The sequence below is a fragment of the Panthera onca genome, chromosome C2, assembly GCF_046562875.1.
Source record: "Panthera onca isolate mPanOnc1 chromosome C2, mPanOnc1 haplotype 2, whole genome shotgun sequence".
NCBI lineage: Eukaryota > Metazoa > Chordata > Mammalia > Carnivora > Felidae > Panthera > Panthera onca.
The window spans coordinates 154,102,259-154,120,284 of record NC_138347.1 but is presented as its reverse complement, the minus strand read 5'-3'; the positions used below and the strand labels follow the sequence as shown (position 1 = coordinate 154,120,284).

At 46.0% G+C, this 18,026-nt stretch overlaps 1 protein-coding gene across 3 annotated transcripts in view; it reads left to right on the top strand.

Moving 5' to 3' along the window:
- The first annotated feature begins 3,644 nt into the window (after positions 1-3,644).
- The window catches only part of STAC (SH3 and cysteine rich domain), a 139,134-nt gene continuing 124,752 nt past the window's right edge, over positions 3,645-18,026 (top strand). Inside the window, exon 1 of one of the 3 annotated variants that reach the window (XM_060638200.3) lies at positions 3,645-3,969. In XM_060638200.3, coding sequence (XP_060494183.2) covers positions 3,859-3,969 — 111 coding nt within the window. In that variant the 5' untranslated portion in view covers positions 3,645-3,858. The remainder of the gene's footprint in view (positions 3,970-18,026) is intronic. The other 2 variants (XM_060638202.3, XM_060638201.3) reach the window with 2 other exon arrangements.

Genomic DNA, 18,026 nt, shown 5'->3' with positions numbered 1-18,026 from the left:
GGTTCCCCATTTGCCTAAGGGGCGGCAGAACAGGGCAGCCCAAACTTGGCCCGGGAGCAGAATGTATCTTATTCCAAGTCCCTGTTCCCACACTCACTGTGGAACCTAGCGTAACCATTTTATTACATGAAAGATGAAATGAAATAATATGTAGAAAACTTCTACGACATAGAAGAAGCCCAGTACAGGTTAGCCATTATTAGTATCATCAGTTTGATTGACAAACCCCATGCCCTTCACATATCTAAGATATTCACAATGACTATGATGCAGGAGACAAGGAGAACCAACTTACTGAGACCCTCTCTCCTTTATTCTTGTCAGTTCCCCATCCCCTGGTCATTCCGATCACCCTCTCTCTTCCTTGCCTTGCTATTCTTGTTTGTACCCTTCGTAAGCATGGCTTTTAAAGGTCGTAAATGGTCTTGCTAGTAGCCTTTTACCAAATGGCTCTAGAAGAAGTCAAAGTCCACAGCTTGAAAGTCCTGTCCACGTATCCAAACTTGGATCAGAACAATGGGAGAAAGTCGAAAGCATGAGACACTTTTCTGCCCAGCAGCATTACTGCAGGAAGAGGTTGCAGGCCGTCACAAGGAGGGCTTGGCCCTCTTTACAAATTAACAAAATGCGTAAGTGACCCAGGAGTGGTAGCTCACAGATCAAGTTTGGAGACAGATTCTTGCACCCCTCACACTTGTGCTGGCTTGATACTTAACTAGCAACCAGAGAGAAGTGGACCATGAAGGGAATGTGCAAAAATCACAGGGTCCCGTTGCAGACTCAAGACTTAGGATAATTATTTGCAACCTGAATTTCCTCAGGCTTCCCCTGCCTACAGTAGAAATGAATAGCCATAGCTAAAATGTCACTGCAGCTTCTGACCCCGGCTCTTTCTTTCTCCATCTAGTGCATGCAGGGCTCTCAGAGGAACCAATGCCTGGGCTATCCTAGGAGCCTTTCCTTCTCTCACCATCTTGTTTGCAAACATTGTGCCAGGAACTGAGGAAACAAGATAACACGACAAGTTCCCTGCCCAAGCGCAGCTCACGGGCCAGGGGGAGGACAGGACGCTTAGTCATTGATAACTTGGGACAGGATGCCATGTGCATATGGCATTGCTTTGGGAATCTCAAGCAGACCAAAGGGGTCAAGAGAGAAGCTTTCAAGAGTAATAAATGTTTGGAGATGTGTTTTGAAGCATAAGAGAAGTTAGCTAGGTGCCCAGAAAAATAAGATGGAAAGGGATTTACATGCAAGAAATACATGAGCAAAGGCTGGCTTCGTTTGGGCAACTACAGGTAATTCCACAATCTCCTAAGAAAGGAACCTACTATTTCTCAGACCAAGGAATTCTGTTACTAGGGCAGAGGTGGGGTGAGGAACAAGGACGTACTAGCTTCTTTCCAATTTCCCTCAGGGGGACAACATTTAACTTGTACCATTGGCTAATGACTATTAACCAGAGCTAAGCATTTACGAAAATGCAGAGTGATATCATACAGCTGCCCTTCAATTCTTAAAAAACAAAACAAGATCCGAAGATGAAAAAGTCCTTGTATTTGTCACAACGTGCTTGCCCACCAAGATTGGACTTGCCCATTGGCCTTGGGGGGAGCGAGGAGGGGTTCACTTCCTTGGAAGACCATTCTCTGCCCACACCCTTACTCGGTCCCTGCATTTGTGTGCACTCATTATGTCCCTATACTTTTCTCGATCACAGTTCAAAAAATGTGTGTGTGTGTGTGTGTGTGTGTGTGTGTGTGTGTGTGTGTGTGTGTGATTTAATTAATCTCCGCCTCTCTCTCTCACCAGGCTCTACATTCCAGGACAAGAGACCGAATCTGTTTCCTCCCTGCTCCATCACGATTTTCTAGCACCAAGTCTGGTCCAGAACAGATGCTTGACAAAGATGTGTTGAAACTGTTGCCCCTGTCATTGTGTCCTCTGGTTGCCACTCTTGTGATTTCGGCTGCTCGAATTTCATACCTGTTGAGCAGTTAGGAATTGCATTTCGAGGAGGAAAGAGCTGTGGCCATTTGGGTTAGCCCATCTGGCCTGGTCCAATGAGAAGCTAGGGGCCACTAGGGTATTCGGAGCTCTCTGAGAGCCAAATGCCCATTAGGAGCCTGGCACTTAGAACGGGAGCTTTTAATCGACGTCTACGATAGAAAGAGTAGTAAGTTCTCTCCAAAGGACATGAGCTAAGGCAAACATGCAGGACCAGATACACAATCCCCAGGATCTGATACCAAATGAAAATGCAGGGCCCCTTGTTCAGATATTCTCAAGAATTTCAAACAGACCCATAAATCCAGAGAACAAACTGGTGCCTGCCAGAGGAGAACGGGGAGGGGAAGTTGGGCGAAAAGGGTGAAGGGGAGTGAAAGGCACCGGCTTCCAGTCATGGAGAGAATAAGTCACCGGGATGAAACGCGCAGCACGGGGAATATGGTGAGTGGCCCCGCAACAGCATCCGATGGTGACACAGGAGCAACGCACGCGGCGGGGCACAGCGTAGGGAACAGCGATGCTGAATCACTGTGTCCTACACCTGAAACTAATGCAACATTGTGTGGCGTCTACCCTCCGGCCGAAAACAATTTAAAAGTTAAAAAACAAGAGGACTTCAAGATGGTGACAGGAGAGCATCAGAGCAAGTCCAGCGGCCCGGGTGAGACCGCACAGGTGGCGTTCCCACGACGCTGGCCTCGCCCAATTTACGGCTGATCGGGAAAAGCTGGACACAAGGTCACGATTTTCTGTTAGACAACCGAGGGAGGTTTGCATTTATGAAAATGAAGGCCTTTTAAATGGCCAGATGTACTTCCTTTCCCTGCAGGCTGAGGAGGGGTCTTGGGAAAACTAATGGATCCTTCCGTCCCCGTACCCAATGGGGCCACCTCTGTGTTTCCAAAGGCTTCCTTAAGGCACACTGGTTTGTCCTTCTGCGAACAGCCCTGAACTCCTTGCTATCCGGCAAAGCCCCGTGGGCTCTTCGGCCTTGCAGAACCGCCTCCACCTGAGGGTCCAGGGTCCAAAGACACGGATTCTGAAGCCAACACGGGCTCCAGTCCCAGCGCCGCTACTTACAACCCAATGACTTGGTGCAAAGTGCTTCGCCTCCCCAGAGCCTCGGTCTCCTCGTCTACAGCGTGGAAGCGACGGTACCCGGCCCAAGGGGCGGCCGCGAGGACTAAACACGGGACACAGCGCAGAGGGCTGCGCACACGAGCGCACAAAACGGGGACGCAGCCTCGCCCGCACCGCGCTTCTGCTTTAGCCCAAAGCCGAACCGGGGAGCGCAGCCCGCCTTCGAGCGGGGAAACCCCAGCTCTCTCCCCACGCCCGTCGCTGCGCCCTATAAATAGCCGAGCTAAGTCACCGTCTCCGCCGGAGTCGCTGTTCCTTGGGGTGAGGAACCGGGCGGCTGTCGCAGGTGCTCCCTCCAGGCCGACTCCTCCTCGGGCGTCTCGTCCCCGCACCGCCCCCCCTGGGCACCCCCGAGCCGCCCCCGGGCGACGCGCGTCCGGCCGGGCTGCAGGACGCCCCGCGCCTTGACCCCCGCCCCCCGCGGCGGCCGCGCAGCCCCGCCCCGCCTCGCCCCGCCCCGCCCCGCCGCCCCGCCTCCCCCCGCGCCCCGCTGCCGGCTGCCAGTCCCGGCTGCCAGTCCCGCCCGTGCGCTGGGCCGGCCGGGGGGCCGCGGGCGTGCGCACCGGCGAGTCCGGGGGAGGGCGCGGGGGCGGCGGGGCGGGCGCGGGAGCCCCCGGGACCGGCCGCTGAGCGAGCACGCCGGCGTGCGGCGGGAAGGCCGGCCTCGCGGTTCCTCCGGGAGCCCAACTCCGTTCCCGCGCCGCCGCGATGATCCCCCCGAGCGGCGCCCGCGAGGACGGCGTGGACGGGCTGCCCAAGGAGGCGCCGAGCGCCGAGCAGCCGCCCTCTCCGGCATCCACCGGCAGCCAGGAATCCAAGGTACCGCGCTCACTCGCCCCAAGAGAGCACGAACTCACTCTCCTCCTGCCCTTCTCTGTGTCCACCGTCGTGTCCCCGGACCGGCGCCGGTGCCGGCGGGAGACGTGCCCCTAGCTGGAGCCGGGCTCCCCCGAGACCTGAATGTCGGGCGGGACGCGCGGAGAGCTGCTGGAGCGCGTCGCGTGGACCCGGCCTCCTGCCCACGCAGACCCGAGGCTGCGCGGGCTTCTCCCCCCCCGGAGCGCACGCCGGGCGGTGCGCCCCGACTCCCGGGCTCGGAGAGACCGCTTTCGCGGGTGCTTGGCGGCCGGGCGGTTCCGTGCTTTCCGCCCGCCGGTGCCCCAAGCGCGGGGTGGGCGTTGAGCGGCTTCTGAAGGCTGAAGGAGGATAGACAGCGAGCGATGCGCCTGCGGAAGGGCCGGGGCGCCTGCGGCCGGCCGGGGGTTGTCTGTGTCCCGGGCGTCTCCGAGGCGAGACGTTTGGCTTAAGGCAAGGGCTCACCCCTGACTTCGGAGACGCCGCGCGAAGGGAAGAGCCGCGTGCGTGGGAAAGTTGGGGTTCCTCCTGTGGAAGTTAGTACGGGAAGAACTTACACTTGCTTTTGCGAGCGGCGCTAACGCGCACACACCAAGCCACCCCCGCAGCACCCCTGCCGCCGTTCCGCTTCCTCTGAGACGCTGCTGGGCGCCAGGCACGTGCTTGGAAATCTTGGACGAGGAGGGCGTGAAATGGGGCCGCCGGCGGTGACCCGCCACATGGCCTCGCGGCCTGGGGTGAAAACCGTGCGACGGAGCTTGTGGTCGTGAGGGTTCCTTTACGTGCGGGGCTCCCGGCGCCTTGTGCGGATCTCCTCGTGAGCTCCCCAGGCATCTTCGGAATGCCGGGCAGGTCCTGTGCAGGAGCGAAGGCAAGGGGGATGCCGGTCTGGAGGGCAGGTCGGACGGGGCAGAGAGAAGCCTCATCCCTCTGTCCCTGTACGTACACCCGTCGGAGCCGTTGGCAAACCAACGGGATCAAAATCCCGGCTAAGCGGCTCTTGGTGTAAGTGATGCTGGGCTCTGGGACACATCTCAGCCTCTGGCAGTAAACCATCAAAGAGAGCTTGGCGTGTTGTTTTACTTTACTCTACTTTACTTTACTTTACTTTATTTTACTTTATTTTATTATTTTATTTTATTACTTTATTTTATTATTTTATTTTGTTTTATTTTATTATTTTATTTTATTTTATATATTTTATTATATTATTATTTTATTTTGTTTTATTTTATTATTTTATTTTATTTTATTAATTTATTATTTTATTTTGTCTTATTTTATTTTATTATTTTATTTTATTTTATTATTTTATTTTATTTATTTTATTATTTTATTTTATTTATTATATTATATTATTTTATTTTATTATTTTATTTTATTATTTTATTTTATTTATTATATTATTTTATTTTATTTTATTACTTTATTTTATTATTTTATTTTGTTTTATTTTATTATTTTATTTTATTTTATATATTTTATTATATTATTATTTTATTTTGTTTTATTTTATTATTTTATTTTATTAATTTATTATTTTATTTTGTCTTATTTTATTTTATTATTTTATTTTATTTTATTATTTTATTTTATTATTTTATTTTATCTATTATATTATATTATTTTACTTTATTATTTTATTTTATTTTATTTTGTTTTGTTTTATTTTATATTTTACTTTATCTTATCTTGTTTCATTTCATTTTATGGCCGATGTCTGATCAGGGATATATGGGTCAACTTGCCTAGATCTCAGCTGGAAATGGGGCAGAAGCCCCACCGCCCCCCCCCCCTTCCAGAACCACTGTTAAGAATTCATGAAACGGCCCAGTACCCGTAAGAGCTCCATCAGGGTTTATCCTTTTCCTTCCTGAGCTGAGGCCGACCCACCCCACCACAGATGACCCACCCGGAAGCAGCCTCCCGTGCTGCACACACACACCACCTCTCCCCTGACTGGAAGTTTCCGGGCATCTCATCACTGTCTCGTCACTGACCGTCAGCCACCTAAGGGCTGTGGGTGGTGTGGGTTAGTGGCCGTCTCAGAGATGATCCAGAATACGGTAAATGAAGGCGGCAGAACTCAAGAGTGAGACTAGTCCTCAACTTTCTCAGCTGGGCCGGCCGCTCCCGCAGTAGGCGTGTTCTGGAGAGGGCTTAGCATGTGCGGATGCAGCAGCGTGGTTTAAACCCGCTGTATGGATTTGCTATTTATAGATACCCCGATGCAAATTCCTTGGCAGAGGAAAAACTACATATGCGATACCCATAATTATCCACTGATTTATCTGACTGTGGTTTCAAATTTCGCACATGCCAGTGTTTCTCCAAGTGGCCTAGACACCTGAAGTGCGCGTATACGGCCCGAACGGTCGGTGTTCTTGTCAGTGGAGATGGGCCGCCGGGGGGCCATGAACCCCAGGAAACTGAATGCAAAACACTGTGGCTGAATGTGAGTTTTTTGGGGTGGCATTGCTGATATTCTCAAAGCCCTTGTCCCTCAGAAAGGCTGAACCGCCTACACCTAAGAAGGCTCTATTTATTCTACACCAGGAGTGTCAGATTCGAAAGCTCACGGCTGTTTACACGGATGTTCCACCCTGAGGATGGAAGGAAAGGAAGGAAAGTAGGAACCAGGCATTAGGAGGCATTCCACTTCTGAGATGGTCTGTGAAAATACCACTAAAATGTTTTAGGTCCCTCTGAGCATTAAGCTTCCTCAAGAAAGACTTTTAAAATTACTTCCAAAAAAAAACAAAAACAAAAAAAAAAAAACCCTTTTCTTCTCTGACTGGAAGGGTGACAAATACCCTTTGTAGAAATTTGAAAAGCCCAGACCAAGAAAAAGAAAGAAAAAAAAAAATCCCTCATTGGCTCACCATCCCGAGGTGACTACCGATAACATTTTGATCTACGTCATACATCTATTTTAAGATCTGCTTTTGTATTCGCATAGCTGAGCGAACTATGGTCAGCATCTGCTGAACGTGTGCCGCGTATCAGGTACAACTTGAATCTTCACAATCACCCTGTGAGAGGGACTCATTTTATGACTAGGAAGCAGAGCTCGGAAAGGTTAGGGGATTTGCCCAAGATCACAGAGCTAGCTGAGAGCCACAGCTAGGCCAGAGCCCCAGGCGGCATAGCTCCGGAGCCCAGCCCTCCACCCCTACTCCCTGTCCCCCTTGGGCACTGTTTGCCTTCCTCCTGGTTCCCCTAACACCCCACTCAAGCATTCCACACGCCACTCAAAGTCCTCTACAGCAGTGTTTCGGGCTTCTCTCGAGAAGAAATCTTTGAAAATAAATTGAGCCACATTATCATGTGAAATGATGAAAAACCAAGTCTTGTCCAGCTTCTCGGTGTTTGGTTTTTCTACTGTCCCCCTCCCCGCCCCTGAAAATACACTTATGGAAACAACTAAATGGGATGTCACAGAATCATCTAGAAAGGGGGGGGCCGCAATAAATCCTTTGGTCGAGAGAGTCCATTAGGAGAGGACGATGATGGTTCAGTGCCCTGAGCCCATAAGATGTTTCCAGAAGTCCACTTTTTTGGCAGACTGTTTGGAATGGTACATCATAGATTATGGGCGCTGGGAACACTGGGGATCATCTACTCTCAGTGTTTTTTTAAATTACGGGTACTTTCTATTGTGTATATTGATTTTGGTACGGAAAATGTCAACATACACAAAAGCAGAGAAAACAGTATAAAGATCAGTCGGTCTGTGACTAATCACCTGGCTTCACCAATGACCGATTGATTCATGGATGGTCTCTTTTCATCTCTTACCTCCCACTACCGCCGCCGTCCCTCCTCACACACACTGGATCATTTGAAACCCAGTTCCAAACATCAAATCATTTCATCCATAAATATTTCAGGCTGCATCTCTGAAAGCTTCTTTGGGAAACATGACTACCATTATCACATGCTCACATACTTTTCTGTCGAGGGTCAGTAAATTCTTGGGGGGGGGGGGGGGGGCCACGGATGGTCCTTGGGAGATCCGTGAACAACCAGAACCGGCATTGAGCATCGTGCAGTTACGTGTAGATGTGCAGCATCCGGGGAAAGGATCCATGGCTTAGGTCAGATCCGTAAACTATCTGTCACCTTCACTGGTTATTTAAATACCCTCTCCTTTTTTCTCTTGAGGAAACAGAGGCCAAGAGGAAGAGGCAATGACTTGCCTAAAATCACACACATCGCTAAGTGGCAGTATTTTTGCTTGACAACCCTGTCTCGGAGTTTAGTCCCCAGGGCACATTCCTGTAAACAGAAGTAGTAATGTAGTTCATGTGGTTTTCTTTTTCATAAAATTAGTTGCATTGAAAGAGTTTGAGAGCCACTGATGAACCTCACCCTTCTGTCTTTCCATTAACTATTCCAGAAAGACCACAACCTCATTTTTTTTTAAGTGCTGACAGAGAGCATGGAATACTAAGAAAAATGTCATGTTTCAGAATCTCTTATTTCAATGAGTGTCTTATTGGCAACATAGAAAACCTTACGAGGGTCTAATATGAAGGTTTAATATGGATGCCCTTGGCCATCACTTATATGACCCAAAGTCACATTTTGATGATGTGGAGAGATTCTAGGTTTTGAGGTCCAATAGACGAGAGTTGAGATCTTTTCTTATCGGTTGCCCTGTGACTGTGGGATAGTTGCCTAACCTCTCTGAGCCTCAGCTTCCTAATCTTTAGAGTGGGCATGCTGATACCCAGTTGACATGTTTTGTTTTGTTTCTGTAAGGCCAGTGACCTAATACGTTTTAAGCATTTAAAAGCGTGTGACATTGTTGACTTTCTCTTCCTGCTTCACATTAGATGACTTCTGTCACCAGCCAACCCCAGATATCACCGGAATCATTTCAGTAACCAAACCCGATACTGCGATAGTATAACTGAGTTTTTCTCCCTTTGGACTATACCGATGCTGTTGACTGTAGAGCGTGTTACACCTTAGCTGTTTTGTATCCCCGGGAAGATAAGCCACAGACTCACCAGCCTGTGGCTTCAATTTTGAAAGGGTGATATAAGCCACCCAGTGGCCCACTGGAGCCAGGAACCAAGGACTCCCCTTCTTCCTGGATGGTTCTCTCTGAACGTGGACCACCATCCAAGTTAGGGGAGAAAAATCTCTTCACCACGAGGATGCATCTCCCAGAAAGGGCGTGTCCATCCATCAGCGGCTGTTTATTGAGTGCCGTCTTTGTGCCCAGCTTGTCCCATACACATACATGAAGCTATCGTTGGTAAGGATTTTAACTTCTACTCAGGGGAGATGATGGCACCTTGGCTTTGCATCCAGATCTCTTGGGGAGTCCAGGCCACAGGTTAGAGCGCTAAACTGAAATCTCTGAACGAGGGTCGCAAGCATGAGTATTGTTGTAGAGCTTCCTTCGCGATTTCATTGTACAGCCAACTTGGGGGAACACTGGCTTAGGCCATCAAAGCAACCGAAGAGAGAATAAGAATTGAGTAAGAATTGTAGACTGTCGAGATTCTCTTCTTTCCAACCACCGTACCTGAAGGAACCATTTGTGATTACTCCTCTTCTTCCCTTCCCATTTATCCTTCCTTTCCAAACAAATGGCTCCGACAAGTGGCCCACTGTTGACTTCCACACGGCCAGATAATCTTAAGCATGTCTCAGATGCAGCTGGATTTACAAGGCTAGCTATGCTCTTATTATCTTATTTTCATAATCAAAAATAAAAGGTGGAAGACAGAAAACTATAAAGAAAAAAGTTCTTTATCGTACAACCTAGATATAAGGGTTGTTTCGTTACTTGCCGTATTTTTCCACTTACGTTTCCTTTATATGTGTGCACACACGTACTTGAAACAAAATTGGAACAGTGTATACGTAAATGCACGTGTACTTTTTCTTGAACCTGATGTTATACAGAAATTTCCCATATACTCTGAGATAATCAATAACATGAATAATAAAAATTGTACTTTTTCTTGAACCTAATGTTATACAGAAATTTCCCATATACTCTGAGATAATCAATAACATGAATAATAAAAATAGTACAACATTCTACTTCACCGTTAGGCCGCATCTATTTCATTGGTCCCTTCTGACTGCATATTTAGGTTCTTTTTACCTTTCACATATTTAAAAACATTGAAATTTGGGGCACCTGGGTGACGCAGTCGGTTAAGCATCCGACTTCGGCTCAGGTCATGATCTCACAGTCTGTGGGTTCCAGCCCCGCGTCGGGCTCTGTACTGACAGTCCAGAGCCTGGATCCTGCTTCAAATTCTGTGTCTCCCTCTCTGTCTCTGCCCCTCCCCGCTCTCACTCTGTCTCTCTGTCAAAAATAAATAAACATACATACGAACATACATACATACATAAATAATAAAAACATTGAAATTTATATCCTGATACATAAACATTTGAATATATTTCTGACCGGTTTCATAGGAAGTAGAGCTGTTGGGTCTGGATATAAACACTTCCAAGGTCTCTTACTCTCATTGACACGGTGCCCTCAAGAAAGACTATTACCGTAGCTTTTCATCTCTTAGTAAACTTTTTTATTGAAATATGGCATCCTACCAAAAAGTGCACACATCATAAGATTCCAGCTTAATTAATTTTCAAACAATAAACTTTTGATCTGTCTGTAACCAATGCAAAAGTCAAGAAATCAGATGTTACCAGCACTGTGGAATCTCCTTCAGACCCCCTTCTCTCATCTCTAGCTCCCCAAAAGTAAACGATATCCTTCTAACACCATAAATTAATTTCAGTCATGTGTGCTTTGTGGAAATGGAATCATGTAGTGGAGACTCTTTTATGCCTGGCTTCTGTCACTTAGCAGGATGTTACGAGCTTCATGTATGCCCGTGCGTGTAGCGATCATTTTCATTTTCCTTGCTGTATAGCATTCCACAGTAGGAATGGTTCACTATGTATCCACTCTATTGATGATAAACACTTGGATTGTTTCTTGGTTTGGGCTGCTTCAAGTAGGACCCTATGATCATCTTATATATGTCCTTATAGATATCTTATATATATTCTTATAGATATCTTCTATCTACCCTTATAGATATCTTATATATATTCTTATAGATATCTTCTATCTATCCTTATAGATATCTTCTATCTATCCTTATAGATATCGTCTATCTGTCCTTATAGATATCTTCTATCTATCCTTATAGATATCTGTTGGAGCAGCATTGCTGGGTTGTAGGCCAGACATGGGTTCAGCCTTGGTAGGCATTGTCAGCTTTCCAAAGTAGCTGTACTAATTCATACTCCCTCTAACAATGTAGAGTTCAGCCTCCTCCTTATCCTACCAATATTTGGTATTATTGTCTGTCTTTTTCACTGCAGCCGTTGTCATAGGAGATTAATGGCATCCCACTGTGTTTTTAACTTGTATTTCTGCAACGAATAATGAATTTAGCAGTTGGCAGTTTTTGTGCTTTTTGGCATTTGAATATTCTCTTGGGTGCAGTAGTCGGTCAAGCCTTTTGTCTCTTTTCCTGTTAGGTTGTCTATCATTTTCCTTTTAATTGATAGGAATTCATTACATGATTCTAGATACAACTACTTTCAGAGATAAATGTATTGGAGATATCGTCTCCTACTCTGCAGCTTACCTCTTCTCTTCTTAACAGAAATTCTTATTTAATTAGTTTATTAATTCACCCTCTTATGGTTGTTAGTGCTTTCTGTGTTCTGTTTATGAAATCTTTGCTTACCTGAGAGGCATGAAGGTATTCTCTTACATTCTTTCCCAGAAATGTTATGTTTTGCCTTTCACACACAGGTTTATAATCCACTTGGAATTGCTCTTTTGGTATGGTGTGAGGTAGGGGTCGAGATTCATGATTGAACTGAATTGCCACCTTTGTTCTACCCGTGATATATACCACTCAAGTGTGTTTGCTTCTGCAAGTATCCCAGGGTATCATTAACTGAGAAGCCAATTTTCTGTTACTTCTTCAGTTTGGGGGTTCTCAGACCAAACTGTGTTGTAGAAATTCGAGCCTCAAATCTATGTAAAGGCAATCTGTGATTATGAATTCTCAGGAAATATGTATGTTTGTGTGTATTTTCCACTTTATGGCTCTGCTAAGATTTCTTTATCATCAACCCAAGTTGGTGAGAAATTTGTTTCTAGTTCATTCTTTCTTTGTTTTTCAAATATCCCCTCTATCCAATCCCCCTAGGTGGTTTTTTTTTTAATTGGTGGTAAAATGTGCATAACATACTATTTCCCATTTTAGCCATATTTTTAAGTGTACAGTTCTGTGACATTAAATACATTCACACTGTTGTGCAGCCCTCACCACCATCCATCTCCAGAACCTTGTCACCTGCCCAGACTGAAACTCCGTGCCCATTAAACAGTTATTCCCCATCTCCTTTCCCTGGCCTCTGACATTCTAGTTTCCAATTCTATGAATTTGACTACTCTAGGTACCTCATATCAGAGGAGTCACGTAATATTCATCCCTTTGTCATTGGCTTATTTCACTTACCATAAATCTTTAAGGTTCATTCAGGTTTTGGAATATATGTCAGAATCTCCTTTTGTTAAGGCTGAATAGTATTCCATTGTATGAATATGTCACATTTTATTTATCCATTCACCCATCAGTGGACATTTGAGTTGCTTCCACTTTTTGGCTATTGTGAATAGTACTATTACAAACTTGGGTATATAAATATCAGTTCAAGTCCCTGCTTTCATTTCTTTTATGTGTATAGTCCAAAGAGTGATTGCTATATTACATGGTAAGTTTTTTGTTTGATTTTTTGAGGCATCATCATATTGCTTTTTCCCCACTGGCTGCACCATTTTAGACTCACAGCAGCAAAACCCTTGTTCACAGGAACCAGGGTTCCAGTCTCTCTGCGTCCTCTCCAACACTTGTTATTTTCTGTTTTGTTTTATTTATTTTTTATCCTCCTGGGCATTAAACGGTATCCCATCATGGTTTTTATTTTGTATTTCCCTGATGGTAAGTTGAGCATCATTTCACGTACTTATTGGCCATTTGTATGTCTCCTTTGGAGACATGCCCATTCAAGGCCTTTGCCCGTTTTTAAATCAGGTTGTTTGGGCTTTTTGGTTGAGTAGCCTTTTACATCAGAAAATGTGAAGGACAAAGACATATGGGGTTTTCTTATTGTTTTAACTACACACAGGGTTATTTCTGTGTTTTAAAAACTAGTCTTTCTTTTTGCATATTATCTGCTCATGTCCTCATCCATTTTAATAGAACATTCATCCATTTCCTATTGATTTTTAAAAATTCTTTATAAATATTAAAGCGATGATCTTTCATAGATGTTGTAACATTTTCCCAGACTGAAATTTGCTTTTTGATTTTATTACATTTTCAATCTAGAAGATTTCTTTTACGTTGTTAAATGTCTCAGATTCATTTAGCTGTGGCTTCTTTTTTCCATATATTTAGAAGAGGCTTCCCCACCCTGGGAGCAGATAAATATTAACCTGTTTGTGTCTCTAGATTCTTAATATATACTTGTTCATTTTATCACCTTAATCCATCTGGAATGTATGGTGTTATGTGGTGTGGAAGAACTCTAATTTCTCCCCCAGAGATTAATAAGTATTTCTAAACCATTTATTGAATAATTAATCCTTTTTTTGCTGATTTGAAATGTTACATTTATTATGTAATAAATGCTAATATGTACTAAGTTCTCCTTTAGAGTTATCTGTTAAATTCTAGTGATTTTGCATATATTACTATCGAGTATTTTGGCATTACTATTATAATGTTTTAATTATTGTAGCTTTATAATAGATAATTGGCAATGCAGGTACCTCCTGGGAGTTTTATTTATTTAGCTGCATGCCTTTTTTGTTTTTTCATCAAGTTACAAAAATAATATTTGGGAAGTACTTGCGTGAAACTTTGAAGATCGTTTCAGTGAAATCTTTACAAGTGATGGGATTTTGTATCCAGGAACACAGTATACGTATCTTTCGTCGTCGATGTGTCTTTTATGACATTTGTAAGTGCTTGGGAGTTTTCCTCAAATACTTTTTGCCCAATTCTCTGTTAGGTATTGTTTGGGTATTTTATACTCTGGGTTACCGTTATGAACCATCCGTGGTGAGAACTGACATACAGGAAATTTGTTTTATATTAATTTTATAATCTAAGATCTTTTAGGTTCTGTTTCATCCATTCCATCAATAAGGAAATACAGTGTCGCTTAGTGGTCCAAATCCCACGGCGCCACTTTGAGATGCCGCTTATATAAGCTTCCCTGTCCTTCCCTTTCCTGACCTTCACTGTTCTTTCTGGAAAGTGAGCATAATCCCGTCTGCAGCATCATCGCTAGGGTTAAATTAAGGAGTGTATGCTAAGCGCTTACCACAGTGTTGAGCCCATAATAAGTAAATGCTAGCTATTGTTATTAGATTATCATAATACCTGCAATAATAATTTTGCCTCTCTAAATATAACTCTCATTTTTGGAGGTGGGGGAGTAGAGTAGGCTTGGGATAAGGCTTATTGCATGAGAACTCCCCAAATAGGGTAAATATGAGCGGAGGTATGGAGCTAATACCTGGCCCACTTTAAATGCCAGCAATATTTTACTGTAAATGGACACTGTCTATAAGTGTTTATTGTACAGTTGTTGGTACAACGGGGTGGCCTTAGCACTCTTGTTCATCAACCCACTGTGAAAGTCATTACAAACTTACACATTCCGCCTAAGAAATACAAGGTGGTGTTTTGCAAATTTAACTTCAAGACAAATCCATTTGCAACCAAATCATTTCTTAAGACCTCCTTCTCTACAAATCCCAGACTTCCTACTCCTGTTCCCAATTAAACTGAGACAGTCTTTCTTGTGTTAAGATGGGGAATGTTCTTAGCTTACTAAGAATTTCCATCAAGAATGGACGTGGAATTGTTTCCAGCAATTTTTTGGCAAGTATCAAAGTAATCACGTGATTTTTTTTTTTTTCCTGTCCTTTGGCCTCTTTATGTGATGGATTATATTAATAGATAGCCTAATATTAAACCCTTCTTACATTCCTGGAAAAGATCCTACTTGGCCATGAGGATTTTCTTTTAATAACCTGCTGGGATTTGATTGCCAATACTGTATTATTTTTACATCCATATACATAAGGGAGATTGTTCTGTGACTGTTACTTTGTGTTCTTGGTCAGATTTTATTTTTAAGAACACGCCAAGCTTTAGAAATCAATTTGAGAGGATGTCCACGGAGGCTTTCACTTGTTTTGTTTTTATTTTTTCTGTGGAACAATTTGTAGAACCCAGAGCCCCTCATTTGATGTGTGGGGGAAAAGAACCCTGCTAATAATATCTAGACCTAGCACCTATTTTCAAATAAATTTTGAACACGTTGTTTTTGATTTTATTCTCTTCTGTCTTTCTCTCTCTCTCTTTTTTTTTTTTTACAAATTGGCATGATTCAGGTTTGTTAATTTGGGTTTTTCCATAAGCTTATTCATTTCCTTTAAATCTTAATAGCATCTCTGGATGAGTTGTCGTAGAAGGAGCCCTGCACCTCCCCTCAATCTCTCCCTATCCTCACTTTCTCTAGCGGGGTGCCCCTGCGCTCCCATGTTGTGCACACCCGGTTTTGTAGTTCTCTGTGTTTATACAGCATCGGTGCCTCGATCCGGGTTGGGATCGGGGGCTGTGTTAAACCCCAGTGCCCCCTCCTTAAATCCCTCACTGCGTTGATTCCCTTCCAATTGGTAGAACAGTTCCTCTCTGGCCCTTTGGGCTATCACTTCCCCTCCAGCCGTCACTCCCGTGATGGTCCTCCCCAGCCTCCTGCTGTCAGCCCTCAGTCCCTTGTCACTCTCCGTCATCTCTCTGCGTGCCTCCTGGCACGTCTCACCTATTTCCATTTCACCCACCGGCCGGTAACTTGCAAACCTGCATCCAGCGCTGACATCGGTCTTCTGAGCTCTCGACTGACATACCCGGCTACCTTTTGGACAGCCTGTCTTGCTCCCCCCCCCACCCATACCTTTTCAATTCAACCCCCCTCTCAACCAAACCCCTCGTTCTCAACTCAGATGCCAGCCCAGTTCTTTACGTATTCTCACCCGCATGTGAGCATGATGCACGAAGTCCACCAACCCGAGCCCGAAAACCAGAAGTCATCCTCCATGACCCCCCCCCCCCAGGAGACAAGATGACTGTCAGCCCCCGGGGGGTGCTTCATTGATCTGGAAACGAAGCTTGTCCACGCTGCCTGTTGCTAAGGGCCCCGGAGCTTGAAGTTCCCATCGGCATGTTTCCCCCAGGGCCGGCCGCGGCTGTGACCACGGCCTGGAGGACTGAGTTCGGACACAAGAAGAGGCCCGAGAGGAGGGATCCGGAACAGGAATGCCACTGTTCTTTGCCCCCCAAACCGACATGAGGGAAAGTAGTAAGAAGAGGTGCTGGAGGACCCCCGGCTGCCCTCCCTCCACCTCCAACACTCTGAGTTTTATCAGAGCAGGGTAACTTGGAGAACTCGGGGAGGGATCCCCACGGCCCCTCGCCCCGGTGATGCTGGTCACTGGCAGAAGCCCTGTCACCGTGTGCCCGCCCCCCACACAGATCTGCTCGCCTGCTGATCCGGCCCTGTTGGCCACCCTCCCCAGGGTCAGCACCCCCCCCCCACACTCCGCAGTCACCTGCTCGCCCTGGCGGGTCTGTCTGTCCCCCGCGATGGCAGAGCCAGGCCCGCTGTCACCCGTTGCAGCCTCACTTCTGGCCTGACCGTTGGCGACGTTCACGGGCTACAGGTGACTCTTCCGGATACCCTGGATTTTTCAGTCCTTGAGCTTTTCTCCTCCTAAGGTCTCATCTTCCGTTCCCTTCTACATCCCCACCGGCTTCTGTGATCATCCCCGAGAGGCTTCCCGTCCTGGGACCTGCACGTGGCATCTTTCCATCTGATCCCCTCTGACACCTCTACTCCGGGAATGTTTCAGCCCGACCAGACCATAAAATCCATTAGGCGGCGAGCTCACTGCCTTTTATTTGTCCCTCACGCATTTTAGGTTCCCAGATTCCTTTTTGTCATCATCGTAATTACTCCCTCGCCAACACGCTGAACTCCTGCGCCCTTCTGTCCCTTTGTTCAGAATCGCCTAGAGAAACCTCAACTCTGCCTGAAGCCAATTTCCCACCTACTCCATACCCACACTTCTGGAGAAAGTAGAAAGGACAGATAACAAACAAGATGACAAAATGCGTAACGTTCATTTCCGGCAGTGCGCAGGCTCTGTGGAAGGGTGCAGTGTGGAAGTGCGTAGCATTAGAGCAATTTTACTTTTCTGATCGGGGACGGATTCTACGAGCAAGTGGCCTTGAGTCACGGCCCGGAATGGAGTGAGGGTGTCAGCTGTCATTTCAAGATCTAGGGTGAGGGGAGAGTAGGGGAGAGATCTGGACAAAGCCCTGGGCGGGAACAGGTTTGTGTGCCTTGAGGAACAGCAAGAAACCTTGGGTGCTTGTGGCTGAGCGCTGAGCCCAGAAGGCGATACTCACCTCTAAAGAGTTAAGTCCCGGGGCTAGAACCGTACTGTCCAGTATGGTAGCCGTGACGTATGTGTGGCTCCCTGATTTTAAATCAATTAAAAACTCAGTTCTTTTGTCACCCTAGCCACGTTCCGAGTGCTTGTAATCATCTATGGCGAGCGGTTACCGCAGTAGACACCGTCGGTTACGGAACATTTTTATCATTGCGGAACATTCTTCTAGACAGCGCCAGCTAAATCCTGTGGGTCTGCAAGGGCCATGCTAAAGAATCTGGATTTTGCTCTCACTTGGAGAGACCACCACTTGAGAAAGCCCGGGAGGAAGCGGGTCCGCACGGTACCGGGTTTACACCGTACAAAGGTTCCTGAGGCCGCCGCACGCATCGGGACTACAGCATAGCAAGGGTGGAAATAAGGAAGCCGCTTAGAAAGCTAGAGTAGTCCCGATGAGGGAGAATGCTGTGTGGGCACAGGTATC